The sequence below is a fragment of the Notolabrus celidotus genome, chromosome 12, assembly GCF_009762535.1.
Source record: "Notolabrus celidotus isolate fNotCel1 chromosome 12, fNotCel1.pri, whole genome shotgun sequence".
Classification (NCBI taxonomy): Eukaryota; Metazoa; Chordata; class Actinopteri; order Labriformes; family Labridae; genus Notolabrus; species Notolabrus celidotus.
In genome coordinates this window covers 15,129,558-15,147,467 of record NC_048283.1, presented here as the reverse complement: position 1 = coordinate 15,147,467, position 17,910 = coordinate 15,129,558, and the positions used below count along the sequence as shown (strand labels likewise).

At 40.7% G+C, this 17,910-nt stretch overlaps 1 protein-coding gene across 2 annotated transcripts; it reads left to right on the top strand.

Annotated features, from left to right (window-relative positions):
* The first annotated feature begins 1,293 nt into the window (after positions 1 to 1,293).
* pklr (pyruvate kinase L/R) lies at positions 1,294 to 15,907 on the top strand. 2 transcript variants are annotated; one of them, XM_034698542.1, is made up of 12 exons: positions 1,294 to 1,428; positions 1,668 to 1,832; positions 3,297 to 3,388; positions 3,516 to 3,647; positions 5,004 to 5,190; positions 6,075 to 6,348; positions 8,459 to 8,609; positions 9,592 to 9,744; positions 9,894 to 10,060; positions 13,305 to 13,371; positions 15,296 to 15,410; positions 15,505 to 15,907. In XM_034698542.1, exons 2-12 carry the CDS (start codon positions 1,694 to 1,696, stop codon positions 15,609 to 15,611), a joined length of 1,584 nt encoding a protein of 527 aa, XP_034554433.1. In that variant the 5' UTR covers positions 1,294 to 1,428; positions 1,668 to 1,693; the 3' UTR covers positions 15,612 to 15,907. The 2 variants fall into 2 exon arrangements, with proteins under 2 accessions (XP_034554433.1, XP_034554432.1); XM_034698541.1 differs by lacking the exon at positions 1,294 to 1,428 and adding an exon at positions 1,546 to 1,567.
* The last annotated feature ends 2,003 nt before the right edge of the window (positions 15,908 to 17,910 follow it).

The window sequence follows — 17,910 nt, the reverse complement described above, 5'->3', positions numbered from 1 at the left end:
AAATTCCACTAGATATGTAGGCCTACCGATTTCTGATGTACAGACCACAACAGCCAAGGTAACGCAATAAAAGTTCCTGGTAACATTTAACGTTATTCCCAATGGGACAGGAAGAAGTGAGGGGGATAAAAAATAAGAAAAGTGGTGAGTGAGAAGTCAAGTGCTGCCCAAAGTTCCCCACCCAGGACAGGATTATCCTTGTACCATATACAGTACACACACACTGATGTTAAACATACAATACTGTCCTCATCCAGTTCAAACAATGTAATGACCATAGAGGTTTTCTGTGGCAATCATAATGGAACTTATATAGCCTAAATTTAACAACATACCAACTGTAAGAGTAATAGGATCATTGTATAACCTAAATTTTACTTTTAGTCTTGTGCTGTTGTGTCACTATTTAGTATTTGAATGATTTAAATGTGTCTCAATGTTGATTGTAAGGAGGTGTATTTTATTTGACTTCATGATCCTCCTTACAATTTAGCAGGAGAGACAAGTGAGGACAGACAGGGACAGACAGTGGATGAAGGAACGGAAAGAGAACAGCGTGGAGGCAGAAGTGTTGATAACGCAGATCAACAGCAGAGAGACACAGGAAAGGAGGCTGAGGGAAAGAGTGAAGCAGACTCACAGGGACAAGAGAGGGAGAGCTGCACTGAGGGAGACAAAGATAGAAGAGAGATGACAGAAGAGGGGAGAGTCTGTCTACATGAATTGGATCCTGCCAGGTACAAAAATAAGAAGCTAAATGATGAGAAGTACAGCCTTCTGAACAACAAGTGGATTAATCAAAGCCACAGTTACCCCCAAATGAAGTTTCAGAGGCTGGTACGATACAGCAATGAATGGGAGGATACATATCCATGGTTGAGGTATTCAGTGTCAGAAGATAGTGCATAGCCTACTGTGCCATCTGTGCAAAATTTTGACCTCGGTATTTGTCAAATCCTGGTTACAGCCCTGCCACTAAGCACTTTGAATTGCTCTTTGTGTGAATGGTGATTTATAAATAAACTTGCCTTGCCATGCCACACCTTGCCTTGCCATGCCACTAGCAGTTCAGCAGGATTCGTGCGCGCGCAGGAAAACAGTCCGAGAGAGAGCAAAAGGAGGGACGCATCTAATCCCAGAATCTCCAAGGTCCCCTGGAGACGATTTGTAATCGATTAAAAAACGAATATTAAACATATTATTATAAATAAATACATATCTACATGCAAGGGCAGTTCACGACCACATTTGAGACCTCGCTTGTCATTTCTAAACCCAATCTCCTGTTTTAAGTTTCTAATCGGAATGTAAACAAAGGTAACGCACAGGTATGGAGGGTTATAACCGGAAGTCTTCATCACTAACTTCAAAAGCAGAAAAAGTTTTGTTTTCATGTTACTAATTGGTATGACAGCTGTCTTCCTGCTGGTAAGTAATTCCACGCTGTGCTTTGTATCAGTCTTACAGTTCATACTCGGAGTTTTCACGGTTTTTATCTCCACTTTAAGTTCCTGGCACTTGTGAGAAGAGTCGTTGTCCTTATTCGTCATTAACACATAAATGACAGGTGTTCTGGTTTTAGTTAATTTGTATTCACAGGTGGAGTTGGCAGTAAATGTATTATGACGGGCTTCAAGCCTGCTGACAACATTTCTCTGTCCATCTAGCTCGCATCAGGCGCTACTCCGAGGCGATGACACTTCCGGACTCTTTCATCCAGCGCCAGCAGCTGGACGCCAGCATGGCCGACACCTTCCTGGAGCACCTCTGTCTGCTGGACATCGACCAGGAGCCTATCACAGCGCGCAACACCAGCATAATCTGCACCATTGGTGAGTGTGACCAGCGGGTGCAGACACTGAGTCTCAGTTTTCAAGTTTGTTTTCTGGCGTCTGTTACAAGTCATCACTGGCAGTGTGTCAGACTGGGTGCTGGGTGGCCTTCAGTGTGTTGGCTGGGTTTGATTCTTGACTGTGACACATTGAAGCTCACCATGTTCTTCTTCTGCCCAGAAGGAAGGAGAAAATAATTAGGGGAAAATACTTCAGAATCAGCTTTATTGGCCAGGTATTCTTGAACACACAAGGAGTTTGACTTAGGTAAACTGTGCTCTCTTTTTACAAGGCATAATAAGGCATACAAATAAAAATAAAAATATAATATTGATAACAATAACATCAGCTATAAATACAAAGAACAACAAGTAGGTATTACTAATATGTACAGACTAAAATAATATGATAATAGTGCAGTGGTAAGTAGCAGAGGTAGTTTTACATTTAAAAAATGTATATGTAGGTGAGTGTTAAATAATATAATATGTGAATTCTGCTTGGATAATTGTTACAGAATACATAATACATAATACAAATGTCTTTTGAGCTCTTGCAAACCTCAGGCTCTCCAGATATCACCTCTGTTTCCTCAAAATCACAGTCACTTCACTACTGCCAACTGAAGAACTTGTTCCCAAAATGTTCAAGTAGTTTGTTATGTGGACTAGAATAGTCAGTTTTCTTCAAGCCTCTACACCAGGGGTTCCCAAACTGTGGGTCAGGACCCCCTTGGGAGTTGTGAGACACAAATGGGGGGTCGTGAGATGTCTTCCAGAATGTTTTTTCTTTTAAAATCATCTTAAAATAGTACATTTTACCCATTATAGTAAAAAATCTTGACAAAAATAGTAGCTTAACTTAAAATAAAACCTTAAAATAGAAAATGTAACGAGTTTTCTGCCTTTCTTTTTTTTTAGGGTTTGTGAACAGTTAATTATCAAAAGCATCAGTAGCAGCAGGTTAATTCATAAAAACACAGGAAACACAGCCACATGCTCATATAGGTAGGGTCTTTTTCTGCAGACCGGCTATGTAAAGCCACGTTAAATCACTTTGAGGGATAGTAGGGGTTGCGTGTCTTTGACACCTATATTTTGGGGTCCCTGCTCTACACAGTGAGGCATACAGCTTATCAGTTAATAAATAACACTGTATCTGATCAGTATTAAGGATCAGGCAATGCCCAAACCCTAGGTATGGGTATCAGTATCAGGGAAGAAAAAATGGATCAGTATTTTGTTTGTTGACACATCCAAATTACTTTTTTGGTCTTATTCATGGACCATAACTAAGGTATTGACTTAACTGTGACAGAAAAGCAGAAGACAATTACATTTGAGAAGCTGGAATAAGTGATTTTTGGTACTTTTGGCAGTAAATATGAACTCAAACTCTGCCAATCACACCATCAAATTTGCTTTCAGTCTAAAACATCCTTAATCATACTTCTGTTTATTTCAGGCCCTGCATCCAGATCAGTCCCCAAACTCCACGAGATGATCAAGGCAGGAATGAATATTGCTCGTCTGAATTTCTCTCATGGTTCACATGAAGTACGTACACTACATGTGATTTTGTTTGTTTTATTTATTAGTAATTTTTATTATACACATGCCTGCTCTGATTCGTCCTCCAGCCAAGCATTAATTTTCCCTCCACCTCTCGCCCTGTGCCTGTCAGTACCACGGTGAAACCATCAAGAACATCCGAGAGGCGGTGGAGACGATAACCCCTGACCCCTTGTATTATCGTCCAGTTGCCATTGCCTTGGATACAAAGGGTCCAGAGATCCGCACTGGATTGGTCAAAGGGGTAAATGAAACATCTTTCCTCTATCAGACAGAGTACAGTACATCTAATCAAGCAATCACATCCAGTCGGGTGTGAGAGGGGCTGAAAATCTGTAGATTCTTTCATGTGATCATTTTGTATAGGTTAATACCTACACGATCTGGTAGTGAGTCATCTTTTGGCTTCCTCTTTATCTCACTGTGATATCCATTGTGTCGCTGATTTATGTCATCTGCTTAGCCGATCAAATAGCTCCAAGCTGTGGGAAACCTCTTCATGCTTGATTAGATTCCAAAATGCTCCGCATGATGTGTAAGTTGCACACTGATTCCTGCTTGATTCTTGCCTGTTTTTTTACTTGCTGTCTTAAATATCACGAACACTGATGTTATTCCTTGCACTTGGCAGATATTTGTCATTAACTGGAAGAATGTCCATGACAGTGAGAATGAATCATGCTGTAAAGTAAAATCATTAAAAAACAACACTAAAGAAGCAGCCACTTCAACCCAAAATTTAGACATCAGGAGACATCAGAGACTGATTGGAAAAGGCAGTTGACACATTGTGAAATGACTTTAACCCCACACTGTGATCATCATTAGCACTTAATCCTCTGATGTGAATTACCAGAAATAATCAGCCACCAGCATCATAAAAACTCTGTGGTTTGTAGAAGCTCAGGAACATTCACAAGTCGTAACAGCCTGTTGAGTTGAATCAAGCCACCCGGCTTGGATGCAGGTTGTGGATTGCAAAAACGAACAGTGGAACGCTCTCTCTCCCTCTGTACTAGAAAGACAAATGTTAGATTTTTTTTCCCCATGTGCTTACAGACGTAGGTACATCAGCCCATTGCCATGTTGTAAGCATAATGTTTATTTTTGCTGAAGAGAGACAGGAAGTGCCTGGGAGAAAGAATGCCAACCTATAGCTGTTACAAAGAGGACTATAGCCTCTGTACATGGGGCACACACTTTAAAATAGTGAGTTTCTCCAGCTCCTCTGTGTTTATAAGATTATAATTATTAGATATAACTATTTAGAATAGTTGTATGATCCGTTTTTTTTGTCACTTGTTTTTTGTGCTCAGTCTGCAAAAGAAGCAGTATGTATCTCTCTGTACCTATAGACACACCATAGATTTCAACTACAGCTACAGTTTCGTTGAACCATTCAGCGAATCCACATTCCATGAATTTATAAAAACTCATCTGTTAACCCAAAACATCAAATTGAATGCACAACCTAGTTTCAGAAGTGATTTAGATAACTCATTTGTTATCCCTCAAATCCATAAACCTCAAAGAGTCTACATGAAATATAATGTAATGATGGTGATGACAAAGTTTCTGCCTCTCCCATGGGTTGGTGTAGAAAGTGGAGGAGGAGGTGGAGCTGGTAAAAGGCAGCCATGTCCGTGTGGTGACAGCAGAGAGTGACAAAGACAAGACAGACGGCAAAATAATCTGGGTGGACTATCCCAGCCTGCCCAAAGTCATCAAAAAGGGAGGCATAATCTACATTGATGACGGCCTCATCGGACTCAAAGTCAAAGAAACAGGTAATACACATATGCTTCACATTTGCATTGAAATGCTAGTGATGTGTTTGTTTTCCTTGGCCACTGTGAAGAGATAGATAGTATCAATTTCGCTGTGAAGATTTATACAAAAACTCATGAATGATAAAAGACTTATATATAGATAACACTGACAGTGACGCATGAGCATATAGAAAACACTGAAATAAGATTATTATGCAAAAGCATAAATATTAACTCTCCTTATTTCGCTTGATTCCTCTCTTCCATTATTTACATATTGAGTTATTAATACTCGTTTGGTTTGTCTTCATTAAAGTTTACTCAAAGCCCTTGTCCTTTCTTTTATTTTGTTACCTAATCCATCATTTCATAATGCACAAAAGGCCCCTCCATTCAGTCACACAATGATCCACATTGTCCTTCAGTCCTAATTAGATTTTTCTAAAGGAATAACCCTGCTTAGCTGAATAAGATTTTATGAAAAGATGGCTTCCTTGGAGCCTTTCAGTCCTTTACCAGAATAAGCTTCTCCTTCATTATGGTGGTAATGTAGTCCGGATCATATGTAAAACTGTCCAGACTGCTGTAATTAGCAGCTCACCTGATGTATACATTAAAGAACTCATATCAGATTAGTTAATGGACAGTCCTCCTGTAGCTTTTGTATTCATTTTCTATGGATCTTTAAAATAATGTAAATGAAATTCGAACTCTCTCCTAAAAGAAAAAAAAAAATACTCCTGATTAAATATTTTTTTCATGAATGAACTTGAAAGAGATTCACCACAGTTTCATCTTCTCTTAAGAGCTTTGTTGGGAAATATGCTAACCCTCTATTCAGGGTTATCAAGACTCTGGGACTAATTTTATTGACATCTTATTTTCTTCCCCCTCCCCTGCAGGCCCTGACTGGGTGGATACAGAGGTGGAGGCCGGTGGGTTGCTGTGCAGTCGGAAAGGTGTGAACCTCCCTGGCTGCGATTTGATCGGCCTGCAGGCAGTTAGTGAGCGAGACGAGGCCGACCTGAGGTTTGGAGTGGCTCAGGGTGTGGACATGGTGTTCGCCAGCTTCATCCGCTCTGCCCAGGATGTCAAAGACGTGCGACGAGTTCTGGGAGCACATGGACGAGATATCAAAGTGATCAGCAAGGTGGAGAGCCGGCAGGGGCTTCAGAAGTGAGTCAAGAAAAATAAATGTAAATGAAAACCACATAGACAAAGATGTATGAATGTAAATGAAGGCAGTGAGAGCTTCATGATGATGCTGTGACAGGAGCTACCGATCCAGCGCTGATGGTGATGGTCCCCTCTTGTGGACAGCCAGCTGTCAGTGATTGATGCACAGATGTCAACTCTGGATGTTGCACATTTATGATAAGCAATGTGTGCCCGTGATGTGACTGTAGGAGTTACAGCTGCCGCTTAATAAATCTGCTTCAATTAATGTCACAGCTCTGTCATCCCCATTACTTACCTCCCACTCTCTCCTGCAGCTTGCTAGCTGCTGACAGTCTTAAACTATGGGCCTAATTTAAATTAAATATTGTAGATTAAATAATAAAGATTACATTTCACACAGTTATACATTTGAGTAATCAAGAGTTCTGTGTGATATATATTGTGCTTTAGCTGAAATCTGCATCTAACATACATTGTAACATTTGCAATCTCAGAACTCCTTGGCTATGGTTGGATGACAATTTTATGTCTCTGGGACTCAAGGCCAGCTTCTTGGTATTTTCAATGAAGCTAGTGGTTAGTGATAAACAACTCCCAGCCAAGACTCCCTTTTACATTATCTGCATTGTTTACAATGTAATTGGTTACATCTGTGAAGATCAAAAGCAAAGGGAAATTCATCCCTACAGAATTTTGCTAAATAAACATCATCATTTGGTGGTTCATTACATCACCCGCTGCTCCCTTTATATTGTTTCACTGTTATAATAGGTGGGGATGTCGGGATTAACCGGTTTCACTATTAACCACGCTTAAAAGTGTCACGGTTAATCTAATCGTGAAGGCTCCACTACACCGAGTATTTCTAATGTCTCTGTCAAAAAGGGGCCGGTACATTAAGTTTGGCGCAACTTGTAAACTGAAAATGAGTGACACCTGTGCGGAGCTTCTCCGTCCTTTAAAAGTGCGAGGCAGCGTCCTTCGCCCATTTCCGTACCGCCTGATTCCGTCAGAGTCAGATGGTGTTTTCATGAAGAACACTGTTCAGTTTTAACTGCAACATTACAACGACGTGTTGGTTTTATTAAAATCTGTCCAGTGCAGCAGAAAAGGCGCCGCCAAAACGGCACAAGAAGACAAAGGGAATAAATAAACATTCCGCGGAGTGCGTCTCCAAAAAATAAAACATAACGCACAATAATCGAGATTATCGTGAAACTGTGATTATTTCTCTCACAATTATCGTACCACCAAAATCTCCAATTGTTGCATCCCTAATCATAGGTCACACAGAGACTTTACTCTGGCTTATCTTAGCAGTATTGCCCTGAAAAAGAAATATATTTTCTTGTGTTGTACATGCAATTAACAAGTCTCAAGCTTGCCAAGAAGACAAAATCATGAAGCATGTTCATAAAGAGTCAAAATGCATATCGGATAACAGGCTTATGAGTTTTCCATCAAACTCAACTGCTGATGTGTGACAAAAACAGATTTATGGCTCATGTTGAAACATTTTTCTGCACAGATTGTAGGCTGCACTTGCATGTAGATATCTGTTTACACCGATAAATAAATCATTCTCAGATTACCACGTATGGGAGCAAGAATGTCCTTGGAGCAGATTGTTCTCCTTATGCTTTTGCTCTTCATACACACTGTTTTCCTTGTATAAACCAAAGCCTGCTGATACATGATTTGTTAATACTACTCAGACTACAAATGATCAAAAACAGAAACCAGAACACATCTCATACTAAAACCAAGACTTCTATATACAGATTCATCTTTTTTTTGTGCAGAGTCTATAAATAGACGTTGTTGCATTTGTTACCTTTTCCTCACATGTTCATGCTTCAGATGATGTCGGTATCTTCAGTATGTTTTTAAGCACCAGAAACAGTAAGATAAATTCTGTTTTTTTCAGATTAAAACCTGCAATTGAATGTTTGTTTCCTGGATAAAGACACAAATACAGAACAGCACTGTCATTGGTTTTGTCCTTCCAGCTTTAGCTTCTTCATTTTCTTTTCCAACTCCATCCTTTTCCCCCCTCCTCTAACTCAATTCTTGGCCTCATATTCCCTCTCCATAATCTCTCCGTCAGTTTTGAGGAGGTCCTGGCTGAGAGCGACGGCGTCATGGTTGCCAGAGGGGACCTGGGGATTGAGATCCCAGCAGAAAAAGTTTTCATCGCCCAAAAGATGATGATTGGACGCTGCAACTCTGCCGGCAAGCCCGTCATCTGCGCCACACAGGTCAGGGGCAGGGGCGAGCCAGCGCACAGGAACACAAACATATGAGCCACACAGAAAAGGATGCAGATATGATAAGATATGCAAATAAGTCTGTTTATTCAAATGTCAAATGGGTCCAAGAAATGCTGAAACCTAACACACATAAACCTTGCACTCTTCATAATGTGCCCACACTAATACACACTCACTGATCTGAAGTTCATCATCAAAACACACACACATTTCCTCTCTTTCATAGCTATCTTTAGTTAAACACACACACACACACATTTCCTCTCTATCACAGCCATCTTTAGTTAAACACACACACACACACACACACACACACACACACACACACGCATACACACACGCATACACACACGCATACACACACGCATACACACACATGCACACACACACACACACACACACACGCACACGCACACACACACGCACATGCAGATGCACACTCTCCTGCAGCCATGTTGAGTCACAGTGCTATATCTTGTTTATGCTACAGCCCCTTGACTCAGAGTGACAGTGTTATAAGAGGTTTGCTGCTCAAGACCTGATCCCACACACTCGCACACACTCACACACACTCACACACTCTCATACACACTCATCAACATTAGTAGCAGCTTCTTAACTACAACAAAAAGTCAGTCTCTCTGGCAATGCCTCCAGCCATCACATTTTCCAACTGTCTGCCAAGCTTTTTGACTCATAACACTGAGTCTCAGACATGTCAATAATGATCATGCACAGTCATTGCCTGCTTTAGTCTTAATAATCTAATTTTCTAATCTACTGCCCAGTGAACAAATAAAACATCAGCCCCTTTGTCTCTTGATTCTCTCCCTTAGGCCTGCTTTATTAAAGAATGACATACAAAAGGGATTATTTGTTGGTACTGACAATCAAATCCCCTCATAGTGTCTTATTGAAACATTTTGGTTGTGGTTAAATGTCAAGCTGTTGTGTTGTGCATATTGTGTAGATGCTGGAGAGCATGGTAGCCCACCCACGACCAACCAGAGCGGAGGGCAGTGACGTCGCCAACGCCGTGCTGGATGGAGCCGACTGTGTCATGTTATCTGGGGAGACCGCCAAAGGACTGTTCCCAGTGAAGGCAGTCGCTATGATGCACTCAGTGAGTGTGTTTCTGTGCGCTTCTGTGTGCGTATGATTTCCACTCTGTTGCACCTGACTTAGTGCCCTCTGATAACCCCCTCCTCTTTCTTTCTTACTCTTCCTCTCTCTCTCTCTCTCTCTCTCTCTCGGTTTGACTCTGTGTCTCAGATCTGCAGAGAGGCAGAAGCAGCCATTTTCCACCAACAGTTGTTTGAGGAGCTGCGTCGCCTCACTCCTCTCTCCTCTGACCCCACAGAGGTCACAGCCATCGGAGCTGTGGAGTCCTCCTTCAAATGCTACGCTGGGGCCATCATAGTCCTGACCACCAGTGGCAAGTATGTTTAACAAACCGACAAACAGACAAGATGATCTGGGTAGTGTTAGAAAAAGCTCAGTTTTTGGGAAATTGGCTTGTTTGCTTTCTTCCTGAGAGTTAGACCAGAAGATAAATACCACTCTCACACCGGCCACTATCAGAAGAGTCTGCAGCCACAGATGGAAGCAGAATGGCTTTTTTGGATTGGGGTTGAAGTATGGTTGTGCAAACACACACACATGAAAGAATAGCATTTATTATTTAACCCTTTCCATCTCCACTTATCATATCTAGTTGAACTACTATAATTAACTGTCCAATAGATTATCTCTTTTAATAATTTATTAACCTTAAAAAGTAACACTGCAGAGTGTCAACATTAAAATCTTCTAAGCTTAAGGACTCAACAAAGTTTTTTTGAAGTAGGATTGTATGAGGTACTTGTCAATATAAAGTGTATTACCTACAGAGGATGCTGGCCAGCTTGGCCCCTAGATGTAAAAACAAGCTGTAGAACTGTAATGAACGTTTGTTATTAATTGCTACAAATTTAAAATGATGTAAAATTGAGGTGCAAAAATATAAAAATTAAAATATCAGTGTACCGGTCAAGTTGACTCGGGGCGCTGGTGGCCTTGCGGTCTAAGCGCCCCACATACAGAGGCTACAGTCCTCGTCGCAGAGGTCGCCGGTTCGATTCCCGGCTGCGACCATTTCCTACATGTCTTCCCCTCTCTGTGCTCCCCACATTTCCTGTCTCTCTTCAGCTGTCCTATCATAAAGGCACAAAAAAAGCCAAAAATTATACCTTTTTTAAATTAAAAAAAGTCAAGTTGACTCGTACATCATAGACCTGATTAGCTAATCAGTGCTAGGTTTTTTTTTTGCAAAATAAATGGGCTTTCTGACAGAAAAGTAAAGCATTGTAATTGTATTCACACCATCATTTTTGTTTGGGTCAGAGTTTCTTAAAATGAGCTAAGTGACGTGGTAAAGATGACCCCATTTGCAGCAGTTGATAGATCAGCTTCTGTTTTGGTTCTCTGGCAAGTCTCTCAACAAGGGGCTGGGGCTGACAAGCATCTTTACTGCTCACAAGAACCTCATACAATTAATTAAAGAGGAAAACCAAATATCCCATAAAAGTAAAAGCAAAAGGCAATGTGCTACATTAAAATGAAAATAAATATACTAGCAACCTGTTGTTGCACTGCTCAATTAGTTGATTAATCGCCATCAGTTTAGGATTTTTGGGTGGCAATAAATCAGGTTGGGCCTATACCACCCTTAACCACTCTTCTGGACACGCCCCTGTAAAGGTCACAAATTTGACCTTGCAGCTCATCTTTCAACATATTAAATCTTGTTTGTGTAACTCTAGAAAAACAAAATGTTAAAACAACCCTGAGGCAGACAAGCAAGCTGTCTCATAGTGGGTGCTAAGCTAAACTGACAGGCTGCTGGCTGTAGCTTTGTCATTTTCCTCACGAACATGACAGTGCATTCTTCAAAGGTAGGGATGTTGATAAAAAGTTAATCTACACTGAAGATCTGCAACTGGATGCACAGTCTAGGTTCCTGCATGGAAGTGAATTAAACTTAATGTAAATATACAATCTCTGCCTCCATCTTCTTTTCATTTAGGAAAAACTTTCTACATTTCCACTTGTGGCAAGAGGCACCAAAATAAAGAGTCATCTAATGTGGATGTAATTTATGGGATACTGAGACTCATTCTTTAAAGAGACAGACCTAAGTAAACACATTACTCATGTTTCTTTAGTTTCTCTTCTTCCCCTTCGACAGACATACATGCTTTTTAAAGGATGGAGCAACAGCTGTTATCTTTTATCCCAGAGCAGTGCTACAGATTGAATATTGCATGCTGTGCCCTGAATCCTCAGGGTACAGTTTTATGTGTACTGCGATGTTTACCGTGTTTAGCTCGTGTTTTGTGTGTTTTTGTGTGTTCTGACAGCTTGCAGTGTAAACTAATTCCTCTACATTGCTGTATTGAGTCTCTACTCTACCTACATAAATACACACAAAAGCACAGACATACACTAAGGTTACTTAATAAGATAAGATAAGATATCCTTTACTCTTCCCACAATGGGGAAATTTAAGTGTTACAGCAGCAAAGTAGACAGTGCAAAACAGTGTAAAGCAAACAAGAGCATATAAAATAGCAATTATTAAAAAGTTATTAGCAATTAAAAGTAAAGAAGTGAAAATAAGCATATCTTACAACATATATATATAGAAGGCATATACACAAATTTACAAATATTTCCAAAACCAATGACGCCGTGAAAATGTGCACAGACTTGTAGCCTAGGTATAAAACAATGTACAGAACAGAACTGGGAAGATGGGTAGAAAGACGTATTGCACATGTAAGAAGAGAAAGATTAACTGGATTGGGGAAATATTGCACTTGAGTTCGTTTTGGTGAGGTTATTGTTATTGGTTATAGAGTCTGACCACTGCAGGAAGTATCTCTCCATGAGACACCGCGGGTGAAGAAGTCTGTCACTGAACGAGCTACCCAGTGTTGTTAGGGTCTCCTGCAGGGGGTGTGACGTGTTGTCCATCAGAGAAGATAGCTTTGCTATCATCCTCCTGACAGCCACCACCTCCACAGGGTCCAGCGGGCAGCCCAGGACAGAGCTGGCCTTCTTCACCAGTCTGTTCAGCTTCTTCCTGTCAGCAGCAGAGATGCTGCTTCCCCAGCAGACCACACCAAAGAAGATGGCTGATGCCACCACAGAGTAAAAGAAGGATTTGGAAGAGCTCCCTCCACACCAAAAGACCTGAGTCTCCTGAGCAGAAAGAGTCTGCTTTGTCCCTTCTTGTAGAGTGCGTTGCAGTTGTCTGACCAGTCCAGTTTATTGTTCAGGTGAACACCCAGGTACTTGTAAGATTTCACTGATGTAGGAGGAGGGAGCTTGCGTCTTCTGAAATCCACCAAATCAACTAATGGTTAAAGGCATATTTTTAAATAAAATAAAAAAATGGGCTGAGCTCTGCAAACATACATAGTTACCCTGCCCAGTGGTTAAAAGAAGAAAAATAAAGCAAGAGGAATATATAGCGAATGCTAATTCTTTCATTTTACCATGGGCTGTCATTCCCAAGAAAAAACGCTGAGCTTGGGTTTTGTAAACAAGGGACAATGATTATATTTCTTAATCTGTTTGTATAAGGAGACAAAGTTTTTATGTGCTGACACTGATCATACATTTTCCCTCTTCTCTCCCAAGGTCAGCACACCTCTTGTCCAGGTACCGCCCCCGCTGTCCTATTATAGCCGTCACCAGAAGTCCTCAGGTACTGTCGGCCTCTATAACAAGCAGTGCAGTTTGTCTTCATGTGTGTGACTCGCACTTTTCAAAACTGACTGAAGTGTGAAACAGTCAGTATTTACTGACTGTTGTTGTTAACGCTGACAGCACTAAATATATCAGATTGGTCCGTCTGAGTGAATTTATGTGTGATATTTAACTGCAGTATATTTCTGTTTTATGGAGCTTTCTGTTCAGGGATAGTTGTTTCAAAACATTTGCACATCATTTACAAAAAATAAATTAGGATTCCCTTTCATGTTAAAGTCATGTGGAGTCAATCCACATAAGGTCCTCCAAATGCTATATGCCCTATACGAAGGTCAGAGGTCATGGTCAGTTAAAGAGCAGCACATCTGGATGGATACAGCACAGTAGATGGCTGCTTGATGGAGGCTTGATCCTGTGACCAACCAAACCCCAACTTCTGATATGACAGGGTTGGTCATTATGAAAGTTGGATGTGCCAGGGTTTATTTGTACAAGGGAAGATCAATGAGTGGGAAGTTTGTTTTGTACTATCAGACTCAGTCAGTTCAATCAAACTTTATTTGTAGAGCACTTTTCATACAACAATATTGTAACACACAGTGCTGTACATAAAAATAATAATGGTAGTGATAAAATAGAATTTATATAATACCACTAAGTGACCAGTTTACTTTTCAATAACATGTTGGTTCATAGGTTATCTTCAACCAGTGGTCATATTTGAAGCCACACCTTTAAATTGTCCATGCATATTTAATGTTTCAGTTAGCTTTGCCTACCTTCACTTGTAAAACCATCCCCCCCAAAAAAAAACAATTGACAAAGTTTTAAACCATTGTAAACCATTAATATGACCTTAAACTGACCATTTAAGGAACCAAGGGGAAGCATGTACAGGGAGAAAAGGTCAGGACCAAGGATTGTGCCTTGTGTCACGCCACAAATCAGCTATGAATATGATGATATGTAATAATCAAGGGGTGCAGAAAAATGATTTGATGTGATGTTTGAGGACCACTACTACTATAAATAGGAAAACAACAGTGTCCAAAGCTGTGCTTTGTTCAAGCAGAAAAAGAGCTTCGTATTAGCCGGCATCTCACATCAAAACATCATTTGAATTTAAAAAAAACAGAAACAAGATGTTTTCTGGGACCTGTAGAATTTGTTTTCATACCATAAGAGGTCTGGGATATCTTGATACACACACACACACACACACACACACACACACACACACACACACACACACACACACACACACACACACACACACACACACACACACACACACACACACACACACACACACACACACACATCTTGGTCTTGAGTTACAAAAAAATCTTAAAAGAGAATGTGGGAGACAGTCTGTAGAAAGAAGAGGGTGCAAACGTAGATGACAGTAAAGGACACTGTCATGTTGAGCACACATTGAAGTTGCAAATAGGTTACACCCCTTTGATCTTAATGAGCTCTTGACCTTTCCCAGAGAAACACTTAAGGCAAAGACATCACTTTTCATTAAAATACAAAATTGTTCAGTGAATGAATAAAGATATTGAGGGTAAAGCCTGTTTACCCCCTAAGCACTATGAACTATGTTCATTATGGTTAATGGTTGGAGAGGAGAATTCACCATTTTTTTTTTAATGATTCAACAAGATTTTTATTGTATTTATGAAATATAGCAACGTCTTGAATGAAAAAACTGACATAAAGTTAACAGATTCCATTTTGAGGTGATTTGGCATTTGCCATAAAGATTCACTGTCATGTTAGCCTAAGATTTAGACAAATCTGCAAGCTCATGTTTTATAAGTTCAGTTGTGAACTAGCCTAGTAATATCAAGCTCCTGTTATTCAACAGCACCAATTAGATCCCTCTCAGTCTTCATTGTCTCCGTCCTCTCCCACAGGTGGCCCGTCAGTCTCAGCTGTTGAGAGGAGTGTTCCCCGTCCTCTTCCACCCTCTGCCTGCTCCTGTCTGGGCCGACGATGTAGACAACAGGGTCAACTTTGGCATGGACATTGGTCAGTATGTGTGTGTGAGCTCAATTTGTTAGCTCATTACTCCATAATGCTCTGCTTCTCACACACTCTCTTTCCTTTTTTTCTCCCTCCTCAGGAAAAGCCAGAGGATTCTTCAAGCCGGGCGACATGGTGATAGTGGTGACAGGCTGGATCCCAGGGTCTGGGCATACTAACATTATGAGAGCAGTCAATGTCCTGTAAAAGGTTGTTGTTAGACCAGTCCCACCTGCCGACCTGCCATTGTTTAAGCCTCTTTCTAATGCAGATTTGTACACATTTGACTGAAACCAAAGAATTGTCAGAATTATGAAATATTCACTGTAAGGAATCCATTAACAGAAGCATCTTGGCAGCATTATCGGTGTTATTGAAACTGAGTAGTAAACCCTTGCCACCTGAACTGTTCTCATGAATGTTGAATTGTGTTTAACGTGTCTTGAAAGCAATGACTCCCTCACAATAAAACTTGAACTGTTTAACTTTATAAGCTTCACTAATTGAGCCGTTCGGCCTCTTCTTTTTAATCTCCTTTTTTTGGGGGGGTAGTTTTAAATTGAAAATGAACATTGTCCCTGTCTGCCATCCTTGAAGCATATCATTATTGGAAGCCATAGAAGAATTAGCAGATAAGGCTTTTGGTCCTGTCTAGAGCTTATCTCTGTGAGGGCAGGATTTTATTGGCTGTAATAAGCGGCGCAGGGAGAGGCTGAGAGGATGGCGGTTAATGAACTTTGCCCATTTGTCCACAGAGATGATCCAGATGCCAACATCTGACTACTATTCTCTTTTAAACTAATTACATCTGCTTCTGTGTGGGCCTTTCTCCTTCTTGATAATCTTTACTGTGACAGTCTTGTCTTTTACAGACAGTCTTTCTACTTTTTCTGCTCTAATGAGCCTTGAATCATCTGCCCTTACATACCCATTTCTTATGGTCCTTAACATCTAGATTAGCATACAGTACAAAGAGTGAGCTGAATGAGCATGTTGGATTCATTATTTTTTTCACTACTTCTTTCTGTAACTTGGGAAATTTAATCTCAATCAGTCTTGCATATTCTTTAAAATATCAGAGATTAGATTAATTAATTATTTCGATAGATACATTGATATGATAATTGTAATCTGAAAAGAACTTAAAGCTTTTGGAATAAGAATGAAACAAAAGTTAGATACAAGCGCTATAAATTATGCTGTATGCACTGTACAAGTTGCAATCTGCAAATTGAGCAGTACACACAGCTGTCAAATAAATGAGTTGAAGTAAAGAGCATAATCATGTCTGAAATATAGTGGAATAGACATGCAGGCTACATCTGTAAAGTTGCTTTATGAAATATTGATTCTCATGTTTGGGCAAATATGTCCCTAGACTGAGATTTCAAGTTACACACATGTACAGTCATGGCCAAAAGTTTTGAGAATGACACAAATATTACATTTTCACAAAGTCTGCTGCTTCAGGGTTTTTAGGTGTTTTTGTCAGATGTTTATATGGTATAATGAAATACAATTAGAAGCATTTCATAAGTATCAAAAGCTTTTATTGAGAATTACACAGAATTCATGCAATAAGTCAATATTTGCAGTGTTGACCCTTCTTTTTCAAGACCTCTGCAGTTCTCCCTGGCATGCTGTCAATCAACTGCTGGACTAAATCCTGACTGATGGCAGTCCATTCTTGCATAATCAATGCTTGGAGTTTGTCAGAATTTGTGGGTTTTTGATTGTCCACCCGCCTCTTGAGGATTGACCACAAGTTCACAATGGGATTAAGATCTGGGGAGTTTCCTGGCCAAGGGCCCAAAATCTTACTGTTTTGTTCCCCGAGCCATTTTGTTATGACTTTTGCTTTATGGCAAGGTGCTCCATCATGCTGGAAAAGGCATTCTTCATCACCAAACTGCCCTTGGATGGTTGGGAGAAGTTGCTCTCGGAGGACGTTCTGGTACCATTCTTTATTCATGGCTGTGTTTTTAGGCAAGATTGTGAGAGAGCCCACTCCCTTGACCGAAAAGCAACCCCACACATGAATGGTCTCAGGATGCTTCACTGTTGGCAAGAGACAGGACTGATGGTAGCGCTCACCTCGTCTTCTCCGAACAAGCCTTCCTCCAGATGCCCCAAACAATCGGAAAGGGGATTCATCAGAGAAAATGACTTTACCCCAGTCCTCAGCAGTCCAGTCCCTGTACCTTCTGCAGAATATCAGTCTGTCCCTGATGTTTTTACTGGAGAGAAGTGGCTTCTTTGCTGCCCTCCTTGACACCAGGCCTTCCTCCAAAAGTCTTCGCCTCACTGTGCATGCATATGCACTCACACCTGCCTGCTGCCATTCCTGAGCAAGCTCTGCACTGGTGGTGGCCCGATCCCGCAGCTGTAACACCTTCAGGAGACGGTCCTGGCGCTTGCTGGACTTTCTTGTGCGCCCTGGAGCCTGTTTGGCAACAATTGAACCTCTCTCCTTGAAGTTCTTGATAATTCAATAGACGGTTGACTG

What these genes read in the sequence shown, in the direction of transcription:
- pklr (XM_034698541.1), top strand. An exon ending in TCTCTCATGGTTCACATGAA is followed by an intron (nt 3,389 to 3,515) that starts GTACGTACACTA and finishes TGTGCCTGTCAG; the next exon opens with TACCACGGTGAAACCATCAA. An exon ending in CAGTCGCTATGATGCACTCA is followed by an intron (nt 9,745 to 9,893) that starts GTGAGTGTGTTT and finishes TCTGTGTCTCAG; the next exon opens with ATCTGCAGAGAGGCAGAAGC.